We start from the raw sequence: 22,519 nt of genomic DNA, 5'->3' as shown, positions 1-22,519 counted from the left end.
CATGGAAGGACAACACGAGTAGTCTCTACAACGTTCATGTGCAAAGGTGGCATGTACTAGCCCATTACAAGGAGCAGCCAATTTCAACGTGGCCATAGCCATTCGTAAAATATATAAGTAACTATTAGCGTGATTAAGCTCGTCCGAACAAACGTTGTTAATCAGGTATCATCCAATTATTTATCACATATTAATCCTGCGAACGGTGTCATGTTTTCCTCCCTGTACGTGTGCTTAAATATGGGCCGCTAATTATCGGTCGCATGCATGGATACGTCGCCATTTGCATCTGTTGCGAAATAAGTAGAGTAATGCGGAGTGGGACATGCTCAACCGGTCAGGTGGTTTTCTTGGGTACAGACTGAAGAGACAGCGACAGCCCTCCGTCCCATTATTTTAAGTGTAGCTATGTTTTCATACTAAAATTCTATCGTCCGTCTTATTTATAATTTCTTTTAAAAAAATTAAAAATATAAGTCATGTATAAAGAACTATTCATATTTTATCATCTCATAACAACAAAAACACTAATTATAAAAGAAATTTAAATAAGACGGACGATCAAAATTGGACACGGAAACTCATGGTTGCAGTTAAAATGGGACGAAGGGAGTACTTCTAAGCAAGTAGTAATAGGAGTAATCGTCCCATAAAAAACAAATCTAGCACGGGATATGATATTGCAAATTTAAATACTACACTCACTTCGTCCCATAAAAATTAAACATAACACATGATATGATACGTCTCAGTACTATGAATTTGAATAGAATACTATCCAGATTCGTAGTACGTCACATACCATACTAGATTAAAAAATCGTCCCATAAAAATTAAACATAACACATGATATGATACGTCTCAGTACTATGAATTTGAATAGAATACTATCCAGATTCGTAGTACGTCACATACCATACTAGATTAAAAAATCGTCCCATAAAAATTAAACATAACACATGATATGATACGTCTCAGTACTATGAATTTGAATAGAATACTATCCAGATTCGTAGTACGTCACATACCATACTAGATTAAAAAATCGTCCCATAAAAATTAAACATAACACATGATATGATACGTCTCAGTACTATGAATTTGAATAGAATACTATCCAGATTCGTAGTACGTCACATACCATACTAGATTTTTTTTAATGAAGAGAGTAATACTATTATGTTACTGTCATCCTGCTTAAAATGTATGTGCCGTTGCATATAAATTACATCCTCCGTTTAAAAAAACCAACTTCAAAAAACACAAACTAAATATGCTTATTATCTCAAGAAATTTGGTTTTTTTTTGACAGAGAAAATGTCTGTACGGATTGACTTGTAAATCACGCCCTCTGTCTAAACAAATTGAGAGCATGAATCTAGAAAGATGGAATTATAAAGGTTTGGTTTAGGACGGAGGGTTTTTTTTAAAGATAGAGGGAGTAAACTAGATAACTTATTAATCAGTGCTTACTCAGTGGACTAGGTAGGTCGATCTCAAATGTTATTATTTACTTTCTACGGTCTTTTTAATTCCTTATAATTCAGAACATGGGCATAGGTCTATGGTCCCGTTCTTAGTAGCTCATTGATTTCCCCGCACAATTTTATACGTGTTAGTTAAATTAGATTTGTTATACAACTCTTAGCTTATACTATACGCCGTTAACTTTTAACATGATTTTGATCATTCATCTTATTAAAAAAATATCATTTATTTTTTTACTTATTTTATCATTAAAGAAACTATAATCTCAACATATTCTTTTCACATATTCATTTATATTAAACTTTTTATACTACCCCAGGAGTTTGGCCTCACAGTTTTTTATTTTTTTTCATATTCACTTAAATGTGGGCCCTACTTCTAATTTGTGATTAGGCTAGCGCATCAGCACAAGTGGACCAAATCAATGTGCCACATCAGCAAAAACCACTCTTAAAACTGTTAATGGAGCCAAATTGCATCGATTTTAATATCACGATTAGGAGATACAAATAATATATACCTATATTATTTGGGGGAGTAAATGTGGACTTAGTCCTTCCAGCATTGATCTGCTAACAGCCCACATGATTGCGGAGACCGGTATGGGAGACGAAACCGCGTGATCTGGTCTGAGGGTTCGACTGTTCGAGTCGGTTCGAGGCCCAGGAGCATTGGTAGTAGTACTACGTATAAGCAACGTCAGTGAATGCGTCAGTACCTCAAGGTGGATAAGCTATAAGAAGTAGTCGAAGACGAAATTAAGTACTACTACTACAATTAATACATTTTGTGTAACATTTGTACATGTACAATGGTTTATGTATATATAAAGTAAAGCTAGATATGTATATATACATGTGTAGAAAGAACCAAACATTTGCAATATCCAATAGCTAGCAGCCAGTACGTAACGATATTTACACAGGAATTAACTGTTCCATTGCTTCAGCATGTCGATCGATCGATCGATCATTTTCAGTCTACGCCGGGATGATGAAGGAACAAGGCGTAGAATCCCCCAAGAACAGTTGAGGCGGCCATCACCCAAATAATCGCATCCACCGGCCACGGCATGAGCGCGGAAACCCTCCACGAGAACACCGCGGCGAGCAGCGCCGTGACGACCCATACGCCGGCCTTGGCGCCGCCCCTCGCCGGCGAATTCCGCGGCGCCGCCTCGAAGCGGCGGAGGAACACGAAGAGCAGCACAAGGCTGAGGTACGACACGACGATGAACGACGTCTCGGTGATTTCTCCGTGTGACCTGTGGATCGCAGCGATCGAGCTTGCTGTGAGGAGGATAAACCCGATGCAGGTCGTAGCAGCTTCTGATGCCATGAAACGGATCGGAGTAAAGAGTGACGTCGTCTGGACGTCCGATATATTATATAGCCGGCGACAAATACTGGAAATGGGATCATGGTTTGTTAGCATGCATTTATAGGCCGCGCTTGCCTGCGCGTCGGGTTGAAGTTAGGTCGGTGCATGTATGGCCGAGTTTAGTTTCAAACTCCCAACTTTTCCATCATATCAAAACTTTTCTACACACACAAACTTCTACTTTTTCATCACATCGTTCCAATTTCAATCAAATTTTCAATTTTAGCGTGAATTAAACACACTTGATTCTCAAGCTTACGGTTGTCATCAGTATGATATGATTAACGAGTGGATGTATATCGATACGCATGACGAGGTAATGATCCTTTTTGAACGGAACGAGGTAATTAATGATTGTTGGTTCTCAAGCTTACTGTTGTCATCTGTATATTCTGTAGCAGTATACCATGTAAAAGATTTAGTCTTATGATAATTTCTCACACTATCATTATAACAAACTGAAATATATATATGTTGCTAATATTCCTATAAACTTATAATTTTATTACTATAGTTACAGTTTTCTAAAGTTTACTCTTTAAAAAATACAGTATATATGTCGGTTTCCCGGTGCACTACGGCCCCATTAGTAATTTACTCGTCGGTTCGTACGGCCCTATTAGCATGTATGTCCGCCGTTCGTTTGGCCCACTAACAGCATATTAAACATGTGGATAGGATCTTCAGTGAGGGCCAGCACAACACGGACCATTAATCAATGGCGGTTCCGGGTAACACGCTGAGTCAACGCGGGATCAGCGACCGACGATTTGGTCACGCGCTCCAAGCTACGTAACCATATGATTACAGTTATTCTTTACTTCTAACGTAGGCTGTGCTTAGCTTGGGGGTCTGATCGGTCCCGCCCCCATAGACACTCCTCCCACTTCTCCCCTTTCTCCTCCCCTTCTTCTCCTCCTATTATAGTACACCAAAAAAAAAATTAAAAAACAAAAAGTTAGAAAAATTTATGTATAAAAAATTTGAATTCAAATTCAAATTTAAATCGGGTATGTAAACTTTTGACTTATAAACTTTGAATCTATAAACTTTAGGTGTATAAACTTTAGATATATAGAAATACTATATATAGAAAATATTTGAATTATTTGAATTCAAATTCAAATTTGAATCAGATATAATTCAAATTCAAATTTGAATCGGGTATATAAACTTTAGGTGTATAAACTTTAGATGTGTAGAAATACTATATATGAAAAATATTTGAATTTAAATTCAAATTTGAATCAGATATAATTCAAATTCAAACTTGAATCGGATATATAAACTTTAGGTTTTTAAATTTAGGTGTATAAACTTTAGATGTATAAAAATACTATATATTAAAAATATTTGAATTCAAATTTAAATTTGAATCGGATATATAAACTTTTGGTCTCTAAACTTTAGATGTGTAAATTTGAGATGTATAAACTTTAGGTGCATAAATTTACTAAAATAGGAAAGTAATACGGTGCCAAAAAAGGAAACCAGGTAGAGGGAGGGAGGGGGAGGAGGGTTCCCGTGCTTAGTTCCCTTCAAACTTCTAACGTTTTCGTCATATCAAATGTTTGAATACATGTATGGAGCATTAAATATAGATGAAAAAAACCAATTGCACAGTTTGTATGTAAATTGCGAGATGAATATTTTGCGCCTAATTACGCCAAGATTTGACAATGTGGTATTATATCATGATTTGACAATGTGGTGCTACAGTAAATATTTGCTAATAACGGATTAACTAGGCTTAATAGATTTGTCTCGCAGTTTACAAGCGAAATCTGTAATTTGTTTTGTTATTAGTTTACGTTTAATACTTTAAATGTACGTGTGTATACGTTAATTTTTTTTCGAAAACAACTAAACACGGCCATAATCAAAAGAAAATTATATTTATTTTATTTTTGACAATAAACATTACTAATATCACTAGTACAGTAGGAATCCTCTTCTCATACATTTCTCACCAAGTACAGTACACGCCACACGTCACTGCTAATTTAATTGTCACCGCAAGCTTCATGCATTTCAGCAATTTTGAAGCCGCGGCGATGCTGCATGCAGTAATTTTGGGGCGCACAGAAATAAATCACTGGCACGAACAAATTAAATGGTCATCCCGCGCGCCGTGTGCTTGCCCGGCGCGATCGATGGAGAGGCGCCGTATCAAATTAGCAAATTAATTAGCAGGAGTACCGAATTAATTTCAACATGGCAAAGGTTAACTAGCTGTACTGTTTACATAATTAATCATCAAGAAACTACTCCTAGCAAGCATTGCTTTTACATGAAGCACGGAGGGGGAGATAATGCCAAACATGAGTAGCGGCCGCGTTGAGCAGTTGAGCACGCCTACGCAACTATTTGGATATATATACATTGGGACGTGTTGACTGAGCAGTGAGCACAAAGAGTCACGGCAACGCTTGACCTGTTGAGTACGGATGGTCTCCCTGGCTAGATGATCATCAGGGTGTTTTCCTTGTAATTATCTTATGGATAAGTACCAGAGTTGAAAACTCTTACACAAGAGTACAAGACATGTCATTCTTCAGAGCCTATCCCCTCACAACGGCTGAGTATACAACACAACTCTTAACCATTAATCCATCACAATATTTTTTTTATTACCCTTCTTACGAGAAAGCAAAATTCCTTTATGAAAGGTAATAAATGATTTTAAATTTAACATTGATGTTTTTTCTTTCCTCTCCCCTCGCTCTCTCATGTTATCAAATTTGTCTTGTTAGTTAGTAAAGCTACGAGCATTTGATTAAAAATTGTGGTACATGTCCTAAGTGAGACGTTTCATGTCAACCCCTTATTGTTTTGTAGTGCGGTGGAGAGACTGAAATGAGCTCGAGGAAATCGAAAAGAAAACACAGGAACGAGGAAATAGACACGACGTCAGATTACAGTCTCCAGAGAACTCGCTTTGATGGACGATAGGATAGACATGCTGATATGGCCACCATGATCAAATAATGTATCAAAATTATGGGAGACTTGTATCTATGAGAGCATCTAGACTCTAGTTTCCTTTTCCACATCTTTATCTGTCAAATTTTGATTTCGAACCATCTGATCTTAGTCTAATGGTTACATTACTACTACTCCCTCCCTCTCTAGACCCTTTTATCCCTCTCCAACCTCACCATCTTTTCCAAACTATTCAAATTAGTCATATCTAAACTGCACTATACTAGAACCGGAGATACACTGGTGACGTCTTTTTTTCCCTCAGAACCAACATTCCTCTACCTTTGACACCCTTTCCATCATCGCAAGCATGATGACCCTCCTGTTAGAATAATTGGGCTAGGCTCGATTTATCCTATTAAAATCTCAAAGGCCCATAATAAGTGTGATAATAATACCACCTTAGGATTTAAGCGAGGACTATCTCAACCTAAATAGGGAGTTATTGGAGACTCCCTGTTGACCGGTTGAGGTGGGAGTCGGAAAGCCACACGCGTGCGCGCCGGGCCGAGGCCGTGGCCGTGGCTGGCGTCACGTCACGTCGCTATTCTTTTGCAACCACGATCCCACGTTCCCACGACTGAACGATCACAACGATTCGCTTGCTTCTTTCCCGGGTGTTAGTTCTTCCTCCTCCGCGCTTGTGCTGTTCTCGCTTCTGATCGCTTGCGCGCACGAGCACACCTTCGCCTGAGATCTGCACCGGGTAGGCGGGTGATCAGGTTTTTGGGGAGTGCTTCTCACACGACTGCTCGTCCACCATGTCTGCGCCTGGAGCCGGAGCTTCCGATGGTGCGCCTGGAGCTGGAGCCGGAGATGGTGCGCCTGGAGCTGCGAACGTCAACACCAACGGAGGCAATTTTGCCTCACAATCCAGCGGAGGGCCATTCTCGGGGTATATCCTTCTCCTGCTGTTAACTCATTCGTTCATAGCGCTGTTAGTCCTGTTAGTCGCAAGTCAATTGCGTTCTTGCTTATGATACCTTTAGCATGCTACTGGTTATGCTACATGTTGTCACTAGATCACCCCACACTGTTTATGCCATGATTATTGTCTTAACATTTTGGATTAAAATATGCCGATATATGACCATATTTCCAACACTCCAAAAACCTGATAGGTCATTTTCGGTAGTTGGCTTTGCTGCTGCACTGAAACCACATGCTTTTGATGGTTCTAACTATAAGAGATGGAAAGCACGTGCACTATTGTGGTTGACAGCGATGTAATGCTTCTATGTTTCACGGGGCAAACGAAGTGAACCACCTCTTTCTCCTGAGGAAGAGGCTAAGTTCGAGGCTTCGGATTGCCTGTTCCGTGGAGCATTGATCAGTGTACTCGCTGACAACATAGTGGACGTGTACATGCACATGCCTTCCGGGAAGGACATGTGGGATGCACTTGAGGCCAAATTCGGAGTTTCCGACGCCGGCAGTGAGCTGTATGTCATGGAGCAGTTCTATGACTACAAGATGGTCGATGACCGTTCTGTAGTAGAACAAACTCATGAGATTCGGATGCTGGCTAAGGAACTTGAGAACAACAACTATGAGTTGCCGGACAAGTTTGTGGCAGGTGGCATTATTGCCAAATTGCCACCTTCTTGGTCAGACTTTGCCACTTCTCTAAAGCACAAGAGACAAGAGTTCAGTGTTTCTGATTTCATTGGCTCTTTGGGTGTTGAGGAGAAGGCGAGGGCAAAGGACGTCCGGGGCAAAAAGGTTGAGGGAGGTTCTAGTGCCAATATGGTACAGAAGAAGAACCCTCATGCATCCCACAATAACAAGAAAGTCAAGCATGATGTCAAACCCAAGGCTGCAACCAACTTTAAGAAGAAAGGCAAGGGAAAGGCAAAGGGAGACTGCTTTGTGTGTGGCAAGTCTGGGCATTGGGCCAAGGACTGTCCTGAGCGCAAAGACAAGAAGTCTGCCAACATGGTCATTAGCGAGGGAGGAGGAATATCGGGGTACGGTAAAATATTACCTACAGTTCTCTTTGTTTTTCACTCACCTGATTGGTGGGTGGATACTAGTGCTAATATTCATGTATGTGCTGACATTTCTCTGTTTTCTTCTTATCAGGTCGGGAGAGGTTCCTCCTTGTTGATGGGAAACGGGTCGCTTGCGGCTGTTCATGGTGTTGGTATGGTCGATCTGAAGTTTACTTCGGGAAAGACCGTGCAGCTGAAGAACGTGCAGCATGTCCCTTCAATAAAGAAGAATCTTGTTAGCGGCTCTCTACTGTGTAGAGAAGGTTTTAGACTTGTGTTTAAATCCAATAAATGTGTCGTATCTAAATATGGGACTTTTGTTGGAAAAGGTTATGACAGCGGAGGCTTGTTCCGCTTTTCTTTGAATGACATGTGTAATAATCATAATGTTGTGAACCATATTAGCGAGAATGATGAGTCTAATGTGTGGCATTCACGACTCTGTCATGTGAATTTCGGTTGTATGACGCGCTTAGCTAACATGAGTTTAATTCCAAAATTCACTTTGGTGAAAGGTTCTAAGTGCCATACTTGTGTTCAATCGAAACAACCTCTCAAGCCTCACAAGGCATCTGAGGCGAGGAATTTGGCACCTCTTGAACTTGTTCATTCCAATTTGTGCGAAATGAATGGCGTGTTGACTAAAGGGGGAAAGAAATATTTCATGACACCGATAGATGATTGCACTAGGTTTTGCTGTGTGTATCTATTGAAAACAAAGGATGAAGCATTGCATTTCTTTAAGACCTATAAAGCTGAGGTAGAAAACCAACTTGAAAGGAAAATCAAACGGTTGAGGTCTGATAGAGGTGGGGAGTATTTTTCCAATGAATTTTCATCCTTTTGCGAAGAGTTTGGAATTATTCATGAGAGGACGCCTCCCTATTCACCCCAATCAAATGGGGTGGCCGAAAGAAAGAATCGTACTCTAACTGAGATGGTGAATGCCATGTTAGACATTGTAGAGCTTTCCAAGGAATGGTGGGGTAAGGCAGTTTTGACTGCATGTCATGTCCTGAATAAAATTCCAATGAAGCATAAGGAAGTAACACCATTCGAGGAATGAGAAAGGAAGAAATTAAATCTCTCATACCTACGAACATGGGGCTGTTTGGCCAAGGTAAATGTACCTATAGCCAAAAAGTGGAAACTTGGACCAAATACTGTTGATTGTGTGTTCCTTGGTTATGCTATTCACAGTGTGGGTTATAGATTCTTAATAGTAAACTCTGGAGTACCCGGCATGCATCTTGGTACAATTATTGAGTGTAGAGATGCTACATTCTTTGAGAATGAATTTCCCATGAAACATACACCTAGCACCTCTAGTCAAGAAACTGTCATGCCCCATGAGCACTTTGCACCGATAGAACACAATGATCAAACGCCTGAGGAAAATCCTGAGGAGGACAACATTGTAGATACTCGTAAGAGTAAGAGACAAAGGGTTGCAAAATCCTTTGGAGATGACTACATTGTATACCTCGATCCACACCCCAAGAACCATAGAAGAGGCATATTCATCTCCTGACGCTGACTACTGGAAGGAAGCAGTACGCAGTGAAATGGACTCGATTATGTCTAATGGTACTTGGGAAGTCATTGAGCATCCATATGGGTGCAAGCCCGTAGGATGCAAATGGGTTTTCAAGAAAAAGCTTAGGCTTGATGGTACAATTGAAAAGTACAAGGCAAGGCTTGTGGCAAGGGTTATACCCAAAAGGAAGGCGAGGACTTTTTTTGACACATACTCACCAGTTGCTCGCTTGACCACGATTCGAGTACTACTTGCTCTGGCAGCCTCTCATGGTCTTCTCGTCCATCAGATGGACGTTAAGACAGCTTTCGTAAACAGAGAGCTGGAGGAGGAGATCTATATGGATCAACCATACGGATATGTACTAGAAGGTCAGGAGGGAATGGTGTGTAAACTGTTGAAATCCTTGTATGGCCTAAAGCAAGCTCCTAAGCAATGTCATGAGAAGTTTGACACCACGCTTACATCTGCAGGCTTTGTTGTGAACGAAACTGACAAATGTGTGTACTATCACTATAGTGGGGGAGAAGGAGTGATCTTGTGCTTATATGTCGATGACATATTGATCTTTGGGACCAGCCTCAATGTGATTGAGGAGGTCAAGGACTATCTGTCCAAGAGTTTTGAAATGAAGGATTTGGGAGAGGCTGATGTTATTCTTAACATTAAACTACAAAGAGGAGATGAGGGTGGGATTACACTTGTGCAATCGCACTATGTGGACAAGGTTTTGAGTCGCTTTGGATATAGTGACTGCAAGCCAGCTCCTACTCCTTATGATCCCAGCGTGCTATTAAGAAAAAACCGAAGAATAGCAAGGGATCAACTGAGATACTCTCAAATCATTGGTTCATTGATGTACTTGGCTAGTGCAACGAGGCCAGACATCTCATTTGCTGTAAGCAAGCTGAGCCGGTTTGTCTCAAATCCAGGAGATGATCATTGGCAGGCTCTGGAAAGAGTAATGCGCTATCTAAAGGGCACTGTGAGCTATGGGATTCACTATACCGGGTATCCAAAAGTACTAGAAGGGTATAGTGACTCAAACTGGATATCTGATGCTGATGAGATAAAAGCCACAGGTGGATATGTGTTCACACTTGGAGGTGGCGCTGTTTCCTGGAAGTCTTGCAAGCAGACCATCTTAACGAGGTCAACAATGGAAGCATAACTTATAGCATTAGATACTGCGACAGTTGAGGCCGAGTGGCTTCGTGAACTCCTGATGGATTTGCCGGTGCTTGAAAAACCAGTGCCAGCTATCCTAATGAACTGTGATAATCAAACAGTGATTATTAAAATGAACAGTTCAAAGGACAACATGAAGTCATCTAGGCATATCAAGAGAAGACTGAAATCTGTCAGAAAGCAGAAAAACTCCGGAGTGATAGCATTGGACTATGTCCAAACGGCTAGAAATCTGGCAGATCAGTTTACCAAGAGGCTACCACGTAATGTGATAGACAGTGCATCGAGGGAAATGGGCTTGATACCCACCTAAGGTTGCACAATAGTGGAAACCTGTCCATTGTGATCGGAGATCCCGTGAATTTGGATGGCGAAACAAACTATTGTGTGACTGAGAGAAGAGACCCTTGAAAAGGGCTCATTTTCATGATGTACTTCTCTTCTTTCCTGCATGGTAGGATGGCTCATGCCTTAATGTGATCCGAGTGGCTTTTCCAAGCAGAGATGTTGACCTGCAGAACATCTCAGAAGTAACACACCTATATGAGTTCGACTGCTAGTCACAGTCTATGAGGTTTGGGCGATCTCTAGATACTCATGAAAGGCCTGGAGTTTGACTTATATGCTCCAAACAAAGGGGATGCAAACGGCAGCCCAGTACCAGTCAAGGGTTTGAGTGAAACCTGATCACACAAAACTGACAATTCAAGGCATAGTCCATTGTTCAGTTGTGGTCTGATGTAGCTCATTTCCTAGTTGGAAGTTCAACTTAACAGTCTCCACCAAAACACTGGTATATCAAACAAGCACAACCTTGAGAACATTTCTTATGAGCCTTGAAGTTTGGTGGGGATTGTTAGAATAATTGGGCTAGGCCTGATTTATCCTATTAAAATCTCAAAGGCCCATAATAAGTGTTAAGGATAATAGTACCACCTCAGGATTTAAGCGAGGAGTATCTCAACCTAAATAGGGAGTTATTGGAGGCTCCCTGTTGACCGGTTGAGGTGGGAGTCGGAAAGCCACACGCGCGCGCGCGCCGGGCCGAGGCCGAGGCCGAGGCCGAGGGCGTGGGCGAGGCGAGGCGTGGCTAGTTGGCTGGCTGGCTGGCGTGCGTCACGTCACGTCGCTATTCTTTTGCAACCACGATCCCACGTTCCCACGACTGAACGATCAGAACGATTCGCTTGCTTCTTTCCCGGGTGTTAGTTCTTCCTCCTCCGCGCTTGTGCTGTTCTCGCCTCCTCGCTTCTGATCGCTTGCGCGCACGAGAGATCGGAAGGAGCAAGGCCTTCGGAACCACACCTTCGCCTGAGATCTGCACCGGGTAGGCGGGTGATCAGGTTTTTGGGGAGTGCTTCTCGCACGACTGCTCGTCCACCATGTCTGCACCTGGAACCGGAGCTGCTGACGGCGCCGTTGCTGCTGGAGCTGGAGCCAGAGATGGTGCGACTGGAGCTACGAACGTCAACACCAACGGAGGCAATTCTGCCTCACAATCCAGCGGAGGGCCATTCTCGGGGTATATCCTTCTCCTGCTGTTAACTCATTCGTTCATAGCGCTGTTAGTCCTGTTAGTCGCAAGTCAATTGCGTTCTTGCTATATGTTCATGTTCATGATGCTTATGATATCTTTAGCATGCTACTGGTTATGCTATATGTTGTCACTAGATCACCCCACACTGTTTATGCCATAATTATTGTCTTAATATTTTGGATTAAAATATGCCGATATATGCCCATATTTCCAACACCTCCTAGCACCCAACCGACTAGATGTTCCAAGTTTATTTATTGACTATTTCTACCCCTGGCACACTCATCACTCATCCATCCCATGGCCCATAGCCCCAACCACGTCACCGCCATCTCACCACATATCATGTTCGCTACCCCCAAAGTCCTTGAAGCACAAGGGGTTGGAAAACAACGATGATGATGAACACCTGATCCCTAAAGGCATTAGGTTTCCGTCATCGTCGCACTATCACTGTAGATAGACAGCTCGTCTAAACGACATTTTAATTGTGTCGGACCGGATCGTGATTTAAAAATCTTGGCATCAACCTAAAGACGATAAGATTAGAATTGAAATCCACCCAAGGATATTTGTTGCAAACTAAAACATATATTCATTGTAGTCTTTACATAATAGATACATTATTTCCCATATAAAGTATAGGACATGATCACATCTAATAGACTATACTGTAAAAGAAAAACACAAAAAACAATAGTAATAATCTAGAGGTTTACAACACCATGTTTTTACATCATTTGTCAAGGTACAGTTCAACTATCTATGTTTTTTTGGTACTTTCCAACAATATGAATTAAGGTATCACAAATAAACACTGCTGTTTGTTAGGTTGGGTAACGTAAACCTTTTGCCGCCAAACAGCACGTACGTATGGAGCTTTTGAAGCTACAAATAATCAAACACCGTTTGGAAGTTTTATCTGACGTGATATATATATTCTTCCATCTACTGCCGACCAGACCAAAGGAACAGTGTGTAGAATCCTCCAACCACCGTGGACGCAGCCATCAACCAAACGGCGGCTGCCACAGGCCACGGCATCAACGCTGAAACTCGCCATGAGAAGACAACCGTGAGGAGAGACGAGGAGAACCAGACGCCGGCCTTGGAGCGAGATTTCGCCGGTGAGTTCGCCGGCGCCCTCTCGTATTGCTGCAAGCACCAGAACAGCAGCAGGAGGCTGAGGTACGACGTGGCGACGAAGGCTATGCCGGCGATATCTCCGTGCGACCTGTAGATGGCTAGTAGCGAGTTGAGCGTCAAGAAGCCAAACCATACGTAGGCCAGCCATGAAGCCATTGCCAGCCGCAACAGATGATCGATGGTCTGTTAAGGCAGCTAGCTCCGCAGGTCGCGTCTCCCGGCCATATTATATATGTCGCCTAATTAATGCTTATTGTTCAAGCCTCGAGCAGTCATATATTACCGACTCAAATCTTTTGACTTGTATTATATGACTATCCGTTTATTTATGTTTTCAAAGTAGCGAATCAAACTTAATTAATTTGTTTAGCTTAATACTATATACAAACAGCCTAGACACGTACCGCGTACGTACACTCTTGCGATCTTACGAAGCAAGGAAGCATCATCCATATATACGTCTTCCCCAAGGCTCTTGACCATTGAGGCATTGACTTCACTAATCTAATAAAGAAGTCTTTTCGCGTCGTGTAGTCCACCCGTTTGATAATTAAATTACTTGTTACTTTAACTTACACGGCAGTCTAAGGGAAATAAATTCTCGGCATTTTCCCTCGCAGGCTGCAGTGATCAATTTGGGAACACCGATCCAAAACGAATGGATGAGGCATGATCTAAGGTTAGAAAATCCATGTCCCTCTGCATTAACAACTTCTCGCTACTTGCGCGTCCCTGTTCCTGAATTTTGTCTTATACCAGACTCAAGACCTACCCTGTAGGAGCGAAAAAACCTACAGGGTAAGACCTATACCTGCAAAATCAAAATTTCCATCCAATTATCTAACTGAGACAAGCACAAGATCTCCTAGCTCAACTACCAGATCAGGTATATATATACGTACATATTTTGCATACAGAAATTTTCAAATTGGGAGCTTTGAGAATCAAACGGAAAGGGAATAATTAACCTCAACATCTGGAATTCTCTCGATTGAGGAAACCGAACCTTTCAACACCGCGTCACTCAGCGAGGAGCGGCGGTGAAGAATCGAACCAACGCACCACCGCCGGTTGGTGTGCAGTGTTGCTATATGACCAAAAGATGGATGGATGGATGGCTGGCTGCGGCGGCCTTCGTTTCCGGCCATCGGCGATGAGCAGCTCGCATGCGACTGCGCTCCGCCGCCCGCCGTACGTCAAGGTGCGACGGGCTTCTGTTCCGTTGCCATCTCTCCTTCTGGCTTCTGCTCCGGTGCTCGCTCGCGTTTCCTTCCTCATCTGCAAAGGAGATGGGATAGTTGAGAGGACTGGTGCCGAAGTTTCACCGAAATTTCAGTATAATCGACACCCGGGCCCGGTCTTAAAAGGAGAGAGGGAGACATTAACAAGTGACGTTGGGCCAGTTTGGTTTGTGACCAATGTTGGCCTTACGAAAATTTGGTATGCCAATTTTTGATAAGGCCAACATGTGTTTGGATTGAAGCCAAATTGAACTAATTTGGCTATTGAAATGACCTATGTTATATAGGCATGCTTCAATTCAAACATACACAATTATTGTTGAGGTTGCTAAAAAATTGGCAAGCCTAATTTAGATCTCAAACCAAATTAGCCCGTTCTGCCGTTTTATCAATGAAACACGTATGGGTTACGTCAAACCGTCGAAGTCACCTGATCCACACAATATATATATTGGCTTAGTTCCAAATCTTTTCTTAATTAACATACATATAATTTATCTTGTTTTAACTATGTATTTTAAACTCGTACGAAAACCATTTATATAGAAGTTGATTTAAAATTAATATTAAATATATTTTCAAGTTTTTAGTAATTAAGATTCAATTAATCGTACATTAATAGTTTATCTCATTTATATGCATACTTAGGCTGTGTTTGCAAGAGCAAGTTCCAACACTCTCCTCCCGTTTTTCGCGCTTACGCTTTTCAAACTGCTAAACGATGCATTTTTTGTAAAAAGTTTCTATACGAAAGTTGTTTAAAAAAATCATATTGATCCATTTTTGAAAAAATAGCTAATACTTAATTAATCATGCGCTAATGGACTACTCCGTTTTCCGTGTGCACGGTGCATGTTCCCATTCTCCCCTAGTGATCAGAGCCTTAATCTTAATACTAGACTTTCTTGAACGAGGCTTATTTGCTATACTATGTCCCGTTCTTTTCTCATGAAGATAAAGATTTTACCTCAGTTTTTGTTAGCATGTTTTTCAAATTACAAAACGACGTGTTAAAAACTTTTTATATAAAAGTTGCTTTTAAATATTAAATATATCCATTTTCTTAGTTTATAATAATTGAAACTCAATTAATCATATGTTAATATGTTAATGGTTTTCTTATTTTGGGTGTCCGCTTTTATACCTTCGGTAACTAACGTTCATTCGTCAATCAATCACTCTCTTCATTAAAAAAAAACTTCATAGTTCTATTTCTACTCTCTTTATCCTAAAATTAATAAAATTAGTAGTACTAGATTTTTATTTTAAAACAGAGGAATTACATCATTACCTAGTCCACCTATACTAGTTTTCTACTCCCTTCTTCCCATATTATAATGAAATACGGATTTTAGGTGGATGTGACACATCCTAATAATACAAATCTGGATAGGAGTAATCCACATAAAATCCCTTAAAATATGGGATGCAATGAGTAAACAGTACCTCCATCCCAAAATAAGTTTATTTTCACAAAAAAGATGATAATACCTCTATTTTATTAAATCTCATGTAATTATCCTCACTTTATCTATTTCCAATACTATTTTTATAAACTCCAATGCAATGATTACTATAAAAATAAACTTCTTTTAAGATAAGTGAAAGAAGATAAAAATAAATTTATCATGGGACGAAGAAAATAGGATTTTGATCTTTCTCCTTACCTTCTTGGCATGGAGTAGTATACTTGAGTACTTCTTTCCAATCCGAATATCCGGAGAAAAGAAAATGACTTGCACCCGCAGGTGCTGTGACTCTGTGGGCCTGTGATAATATGGTAGCACCAAGTACTGACTGTCTTAGAGAAATTAATTTTATGGGTATTTGAAATTTATCTAAAACTTGATAAACTTAACCATTCATCTACTGTAGGCACATTGACATGTGATTTTACCGCTCCTTTTATATTTCAATTCTAATTTTATCACTCTAAACTTTATATTGTCTATACTACCGGGTGTACTGTAATTCTTTTTTTCAAACGACTGCTGTACAGACAGCCCCATTTCAATAATACATATTTCCTTCCTCCCAAAATGTTACGAATCCTAACGCAACTAATCCTATCCTCGATATAACATTTGGGAAGAAAGATGATCCTCGATGTAACATTTCGGAAGAAAGATGATGGGTGTGTTTAGTTCACGTTAAAATTAGAAATTTGATTGAAATTGGAACGATGTGACGGAAAGTTGGAAGTTTGTGTGTGTAGGAAAGTTTTGATGTGATGAAAAAGTTGGAAATTTGAAGAAAAAGTTGGAAACTAAACCAGGCCTATATATGGTGTGTTTAGTTCACGTTAAAATTGAAAATTTGATTGAAATTGGAACGATGTGATGAAAAAGTTGAAAATTTATGTGTGTAGAAAAGTTTCGATGTGATAGAAAAGTTTGAAGTTTGAAGAAAAAGTTAGGAACTAAACCAGGCCATAATATAGTTTGTTTATATTTGCAGTACATATTGTGACATACGACCTCCGTCCTAAAAATAAGTGCAGCTATGGGTATCCGTATCCAACGTTTGACCGTTCATCTTATCTGAAAAATTTATGAAAAAATTAGGAAATATTAGTCAAACATAAAGTACTATTTATGTTTTATCATCTAATAACAATAAAAATTTAAAATAAGACAAACGGTCAAATGTTGGATAACAGTGTAAAACTGCGCTTGTCCTGAGACGGAGGGGGTAGATTCCAGCAATTTCTGTAAACAAAAAAGTTAACCTAAGAGAAAAGAGAAAATATGACATATCATATTAGAACAAATATAAAAGATTCGTTGTATTAAAAGAGATTATATCCCCACATAGCCCTTGTTTAGTTCCGAAATAATTCTTCAAACTTTCAACTTTTTCATCACATCGAAACTTTCCTACGCACAAACTTTCAACTTTTACGTCACATCGTTTCAATTTCAATTAAACTTCTAATTTTGATGTGAACTGAACACACCCTATAGCTAGAGATTGTTTTTGGACGGAGGAAGTATAAAAGCAACAGCCGCTCATCCTGTCATCCATATCCACTGAAGATAAGATCACTCTTATCCATACGGCCGGGAAGACAATCCAGTTCCTCTGCTCTCGAGGTCTCGCCTGAGTCCTCATCCTGCCAAGTGCTAGCTATGGTTGAAGTGGACGATGGATCCAAACGGCAGATCGGCGTGGATTAGCAGGGCGGGGCTGGGCATCCTCACCGTCAACTCCGGCCTCGCCATCTACCGCTCCAGGGGGGACGCAGCCGCGGTCGCCTTCGTCCTCGGCTCGTACACCGCCCTGCTCCTCCTCTTCTCCTGCCTCTCCGCCTTCGAGCGCGCGCCGCCCGGGTCCCCCGCGAGGGGCCGCCTCAAGCGCGCGGTGTGGGCGCTCTCGACGCTCGTCACCGCCATGTTCGCGTGGAAGGTCGCGGCGCTCATGCCGCCGCCCGTGGCGGCCGTCGTTTGGGCCCTCGCCGTGGCAACCTCGCTCGGAGGATTCTTGGCCTTCTTCATCTACACCTGAAGTGGTGAAGCCGATCGATCGCTGTTTCTCGGTCGCCTGTGATGTATGGATGTACATATAGCTAGTAATTAGCTATTTAGCTATTACTAGTTTGTACATGCTTCAAGTGAACTATACTCTGCCTCTGTACATATATATATAGTACTTTAGTAACATACCGGATGTACATGTTTTGTACGTATCAGCGTATGAATATTTCTTTCTTTTTCAGTTTTCACTCTTTGTTCCAGCGTCTTGTTACAGTTCCAATTGATCTAAACGAGGAACAAGTTCACTTTAGGTCCCCCATTTGTTGCTGGGTCAGACATCCGTCCTTAACCCGCAATAACAAACATTACGCGTCACTTAACTCTGCAAATAGTCCACGTCTACATGGATGGTTTGACTTAATCCACGTCCTAACTCCTACGTGGTATTGGAAGCAAAATAAAAAAAATATTTTTTTTAAAAAAAAAGACAATTGCTTATTTGGCTCCGTTTAAACTGATCCTACTTTTTCTAGTTTGTTTATGTGACCTTACTTTTCAAAACAAACACCCCATCTGACCCTTTTCCACTGCACCACTAAAGTTTCATTTTTTTTAAAGAAATATAATTATTATTTGTAATGACCAAACTACCCTCAAGAAATCCTATCCACATCTAACCCTATCTATTCAATCCCGTCTTTCTCGTATATCCATTGCAGCGGCGGCACGCGGAGGGGACAAGCAGCCACGTCAGCTAGTGGAGGTAGTGGCGACGGAGGGGCGCAGAGGGAATGGACCCACGGCGGTGCGTGCGCGGAGGCGGTGCATGCAGAGAATGGAGCAGCGACGGCTACGGCGAGCAGAAGGACTAGCGGTGATGGTGGCTCGATGACGACGACGAGGAGCAACGGCGGCGGAGCTCAGCTATGACGGTGTGCAGGCGATGGATCCGGCTTTAGCTGGGTGTGTGAGCCATGGATCTGACGACGGCTGGGCATATGAGTCACAGATCCGACACATGCGGGTGACGGATCCCGTGGCGGCGGGTCAGCGACAGCGGCGCTGCGGTGGTCTCAGGGATTGCGGGTCATCAACGACGCACGACTCCTTCCCCGCGCCGGCAAGCTCTCCGACACTGGCCGCCGCTCGCCGCCATCCTCTGCGCCTCTCTCCCGCATGTTGGTGAGCTCCGGCACTGCGCCGTCACTTCTCGTCCACTACGCGCCGGCCTCCTCCTTCCTTCGCGCGCGTGATGCCGTCGCCCGCCCTCCACACGCCCGCGAGCTCCAGCGCCGCTCCCTCACTCCCCGCGCGTGTTGGCCTCAGTCTTCCTCCACGCGCGCCGTCACTGGGTAGGCAGCGACAACGACGACGCCGTGGCGAAGAGCATAGGGTACCGCTCCCTCCCTCCCCGCACGTGCTGGCCTCCGTCTTCCTCCGCGCGCGCTGCCACTGAGTCGGCAACAACGATGATGACACCGTGGAGAAGATATTATATTTTTTTTGGGATGCTATCCAAAATTTTGTTATATTTTAATTATATTTGATAAAATAAACACATACTCCCTCTATACTCATAAAGAAAGTCGGTTAGGACAATGTTTAAGTCAAACCTTGGGAATATAAATCATGAATAACTCTCAAGTTGTTGAGTTTAAAAATATAAAAATTATATGAATATATTTGTCTTGAAAAATACTTTCATAAAAGTATACATATATCACTTTTCAATAAATATTTTTATAGAAACAAGAAGTTAAAGTTGTGTTTTGAATACCGTGTCGCTGTCCTAAACGACTTCCTTTACGAGTACGAGGGAGTATAAAAATGTTTTATTTTTAAATTATTTTTTTACAAATACGACGTTTGGCCGTGAAAGTCGGCCGGACGGCTCTACTACTCCTATTTAATTTTTAAAGTACTTTTTTAAGAACTCTTTTAAAGTACTGGTACTCGTAGTACAACTACTCCCATGTAGTATAGCAGAGCAGCTACAATAGGTTCACTATTGTATAGAGTGAGTGAAATGCATGGAGTCATCCAACTTGTGCTTAAATATTTGGATCGTTAATATGAGTTAAGTGAGTTATTTAGCAATCTAACTATCCACATGAGCTTACCTTGTACGCATAGCATACCGCCTAAGACTAAAAAAACTGCATCTAGACATCCGCAACCACTTCACACCCCATCCGTTGCCTTCTAGGTTTTCGCCTCCGTCGTTGTTTATATTCATAACTTCTTGCCGCCGCTGGGTTTGATGACAAACGAGAGAGAGACTAAGAACTAGAAGAACTCATCGAAACAGACAAGTGAAATGATTTGGTTCACTTAATTTCAAGTATTTCCAAGTGCTAGCTAGTGATGTGAGAAAGGAAAAATATACACACACCGTTTTCTGCACATCCAAAAGCAATTTTCAATCATAGGCAGCATGCCATGTGTACAAAGTATGTTCATGTGGATAGTTAGATAGATAAATAACTTACTTAACTCACCTTAGTGACGTAGATGTGTTTTTTGAAAGTAAAGTGATCTGCATGACACATCTAAACAAGTTAAATGATCTTCCATGTACTCCCTCATTCTCATTATAAGCACAACCATAAGTTTTTGTGTCCAACTTTGATCGTCTGTCTTATATAAATTTTTTTAAAAACATAAGTCACGTATAAAGTACTATTTATATTTTATCATCTTATAACAAACAAAATACTAATCATAAAAAATATTAAATACAATAGACGATCAAAGTTAGACATGAAAACTCATAACTGCGTTTAAAATAGGACAGAGGGAGTGTTATACTTTAAACCTAGCTATATCATCACAATCCGATGTGGAAAAGAGAGAATTGAAAAGAGTGTAAAACAGACTCTAAATATATAACCGTAGGCTCCAAGAGAGATGCAAATGGAGGTTTCCACCAAGAGCTTGCATGCTACTTACCATGAAAGTGAGATACTACCTCCGTACCAAAATATAGATATTTTTAGCACAATATCTTACTCTAAAATAAAGCTATTTCTGCATCTATCTCCTTCTCTCAACCAATCACAATCATTCGTCTTCACCTACTCTTTCTTTTCAATCAATCATACTTCACTTACTCCAATCATTATCACCTACCTTTTTAATACATGTGACAATCTAAAAAATATTTACATTTTAGGAAAGAGAAAGTATATTATAGAATGATGCCATTGATTGTAGATTGAGTGGGCTGCTATTATACTTTTCTTATGTCTCCACCATACCTAAATAGAGCTTTCGACAGCAGAACCTCCTAACAATCGAGGCCCACATGTTATCGATAGGCTCATCTCACGGGCCGGCGACGTGCCATATGTGAACGGGCTCCATATGCCTCCGTATGGTCCTCCCCAGCACCGGCCAGCAGCTATGAATGGACACAAACGCCTCTCTTATGCTGGCCGGCATATAGAGTAATTTTCTGCTGTCTTTAGGGGAAAGAATATACCCCACCGTGATTGACCAAGCCGATGGGGAAAGCCACGCGTGATTGCCGGCGTCGGCACTGAACTCTTTCGGCGTGGAACACGGAGCACGTTAGGCGGAGTCGCGGAGACGAAGAGCAAGTATAATTGCAACGAGTGTGGAAGTAAGGTAACTAGTCTATCTGGCAATTTTCCATCGCCATGGATTCAGTTGCTAGCGGTTACAGCGCCTGAAACACAACACATTATGCTTGCATTGTTTCACCCCGCCATTGTAGAAACGGATGGACCACAACGATCGCCATTCTTCTTTACTCACCAAGGTAGGATTCGGTGCTCTCACTTGCAATTCCATCTTCGCCATCTACAGGTCGCAGGGTGACCTCGCCTCGGTGGCCTTCGTCGTCGCCGCGTACGCCGCGCTGCTGCTGCTCTTCTACTTCCTCGGCAAGTTCGAGCGCGCGCGCCCGGAGGAGAGGGGCAAGGTGAAGGCGGCTGTGTGGTCGCTCACCACGCTGCTCACCGCAATGTTCGCGTCAAGGGTGGCGCCTCTCATGCCGCCGCTCGTCGCCGCCGGCGTCTGGATCATGGCGGCCGCCACTGTCGTCGGTGGGTTCTGGGCTTTCTTCCTTCATCCCTGAAATTGTATTGCAGAGACCAACAGTTGTGTGAGTTTGAAACGTGTATTGTAACTTTGGAAGCGCATTTAAGCACATTAATGTAAGCGATCGAATATGATATACATCCTCGTTTTCTTTTTACTTGATTTTCTGCTATTTCTTTAGCCGCAGCCAATTAAGCCAATTTTCATGAAAGGCCATAACCAGGAAAACAAAAAAAAATATACCACCCCTCACACCCCAACAACGCCAACACACAGACTCAGGAGAAGGCTAGAAACGGACCGGCCGCCGCTAAGCGTGACCGACCGCTGCTAGACCAGCAACGGAACATAGCCAAGATCGTCCAAAACCCAACCCTTACAACCAACACAAAACCCCAATCTATCTAAGTCTTTGGGATTTAGGGAGAGAGAGTGTGAGAGAGAAAAATGGAACTCCTCTCCCCCTAGGCCCTCCAACGTGGCCAACTTGCAGA

At 41.8% G+C, this 22,519-nt stretch overlaps 2 protein-coding genes and 1 long non-coding RNA gene across 3 annotated transcripts; 2 read left to right on the top strand and 1 right to left on the bottom strand.

Annotated features, from left to right (window-relative positions):
• Positions 1–13,528: 13,528 nt before the first annotated feature.
• Positions 13,529–14,583, bottom strand: LOC136357080 (uncharacterized). Its single transcript, XR_010742140.1, has 2 exons — positions 14,218–14,583; positions 13,529–14,060 (listed from the first exon to the last, which is right to left on the bottom strand). It is a non-coding gene; the product is annotated as an uncharacterized lncRNA (long non-coding RNA).
• Positions 14,584–17,512: 2,929 nt separating this feature from the next.
• Positions 17,513–18,211, top strand: LOC4340120 (uncharacterized). Its single transcript, XM_015785649.2, has one exon. The coding sequence runs from the start codon at positions 17,635–17,637 to the stop codon at positions 17,992–17,994; it is 360 nt and encodes a 119-aa protein (XP_015641135.1). The 5' UTR covers positions 17,513–17,634; the 3' UTR covers positions 17,995–18,211.
• Positions 18,212–21,596: 3,385 nt separating this feature from the next.
• On the top strand, positions 21,597–22,182 carry LOC4340119 (uncharacterized). The gene has a single exon (XM_015786548.1). It carries the CDS (start codon positions 21,706–21,708, stop codon positions 22,060–22,062), a length of 357 nt encoding a protein of 118 aa, XP_015642034.1. The 5' UTR covers positions 21,597–21,705; the 3' UTR covers positions 22,063–22,182.
• The last annotated feature ends 337 nt before the right edge of the window (positions 22,183–22,519 follow it).

This window comes from Oryza sativa, chromosome 6, assembly GCF_034140825.1.
Source record: "Oryza sativa Japonica Group chromosome 6, ASM3414082v1".
In the NCBI taxonomy this organism is placed as follows: domain Eukaryota; kingdom Viridiplantae; phylum Streptophyta; class Magnoliopsida; order Poales; family Poaceae; genus Oryza; species Oryza sativa.
The sequence above is the reverse complement of the archived record's forward strand: the minus strand, read 5'-3'. Positions and strand labels throughout refer to the sequence as shown.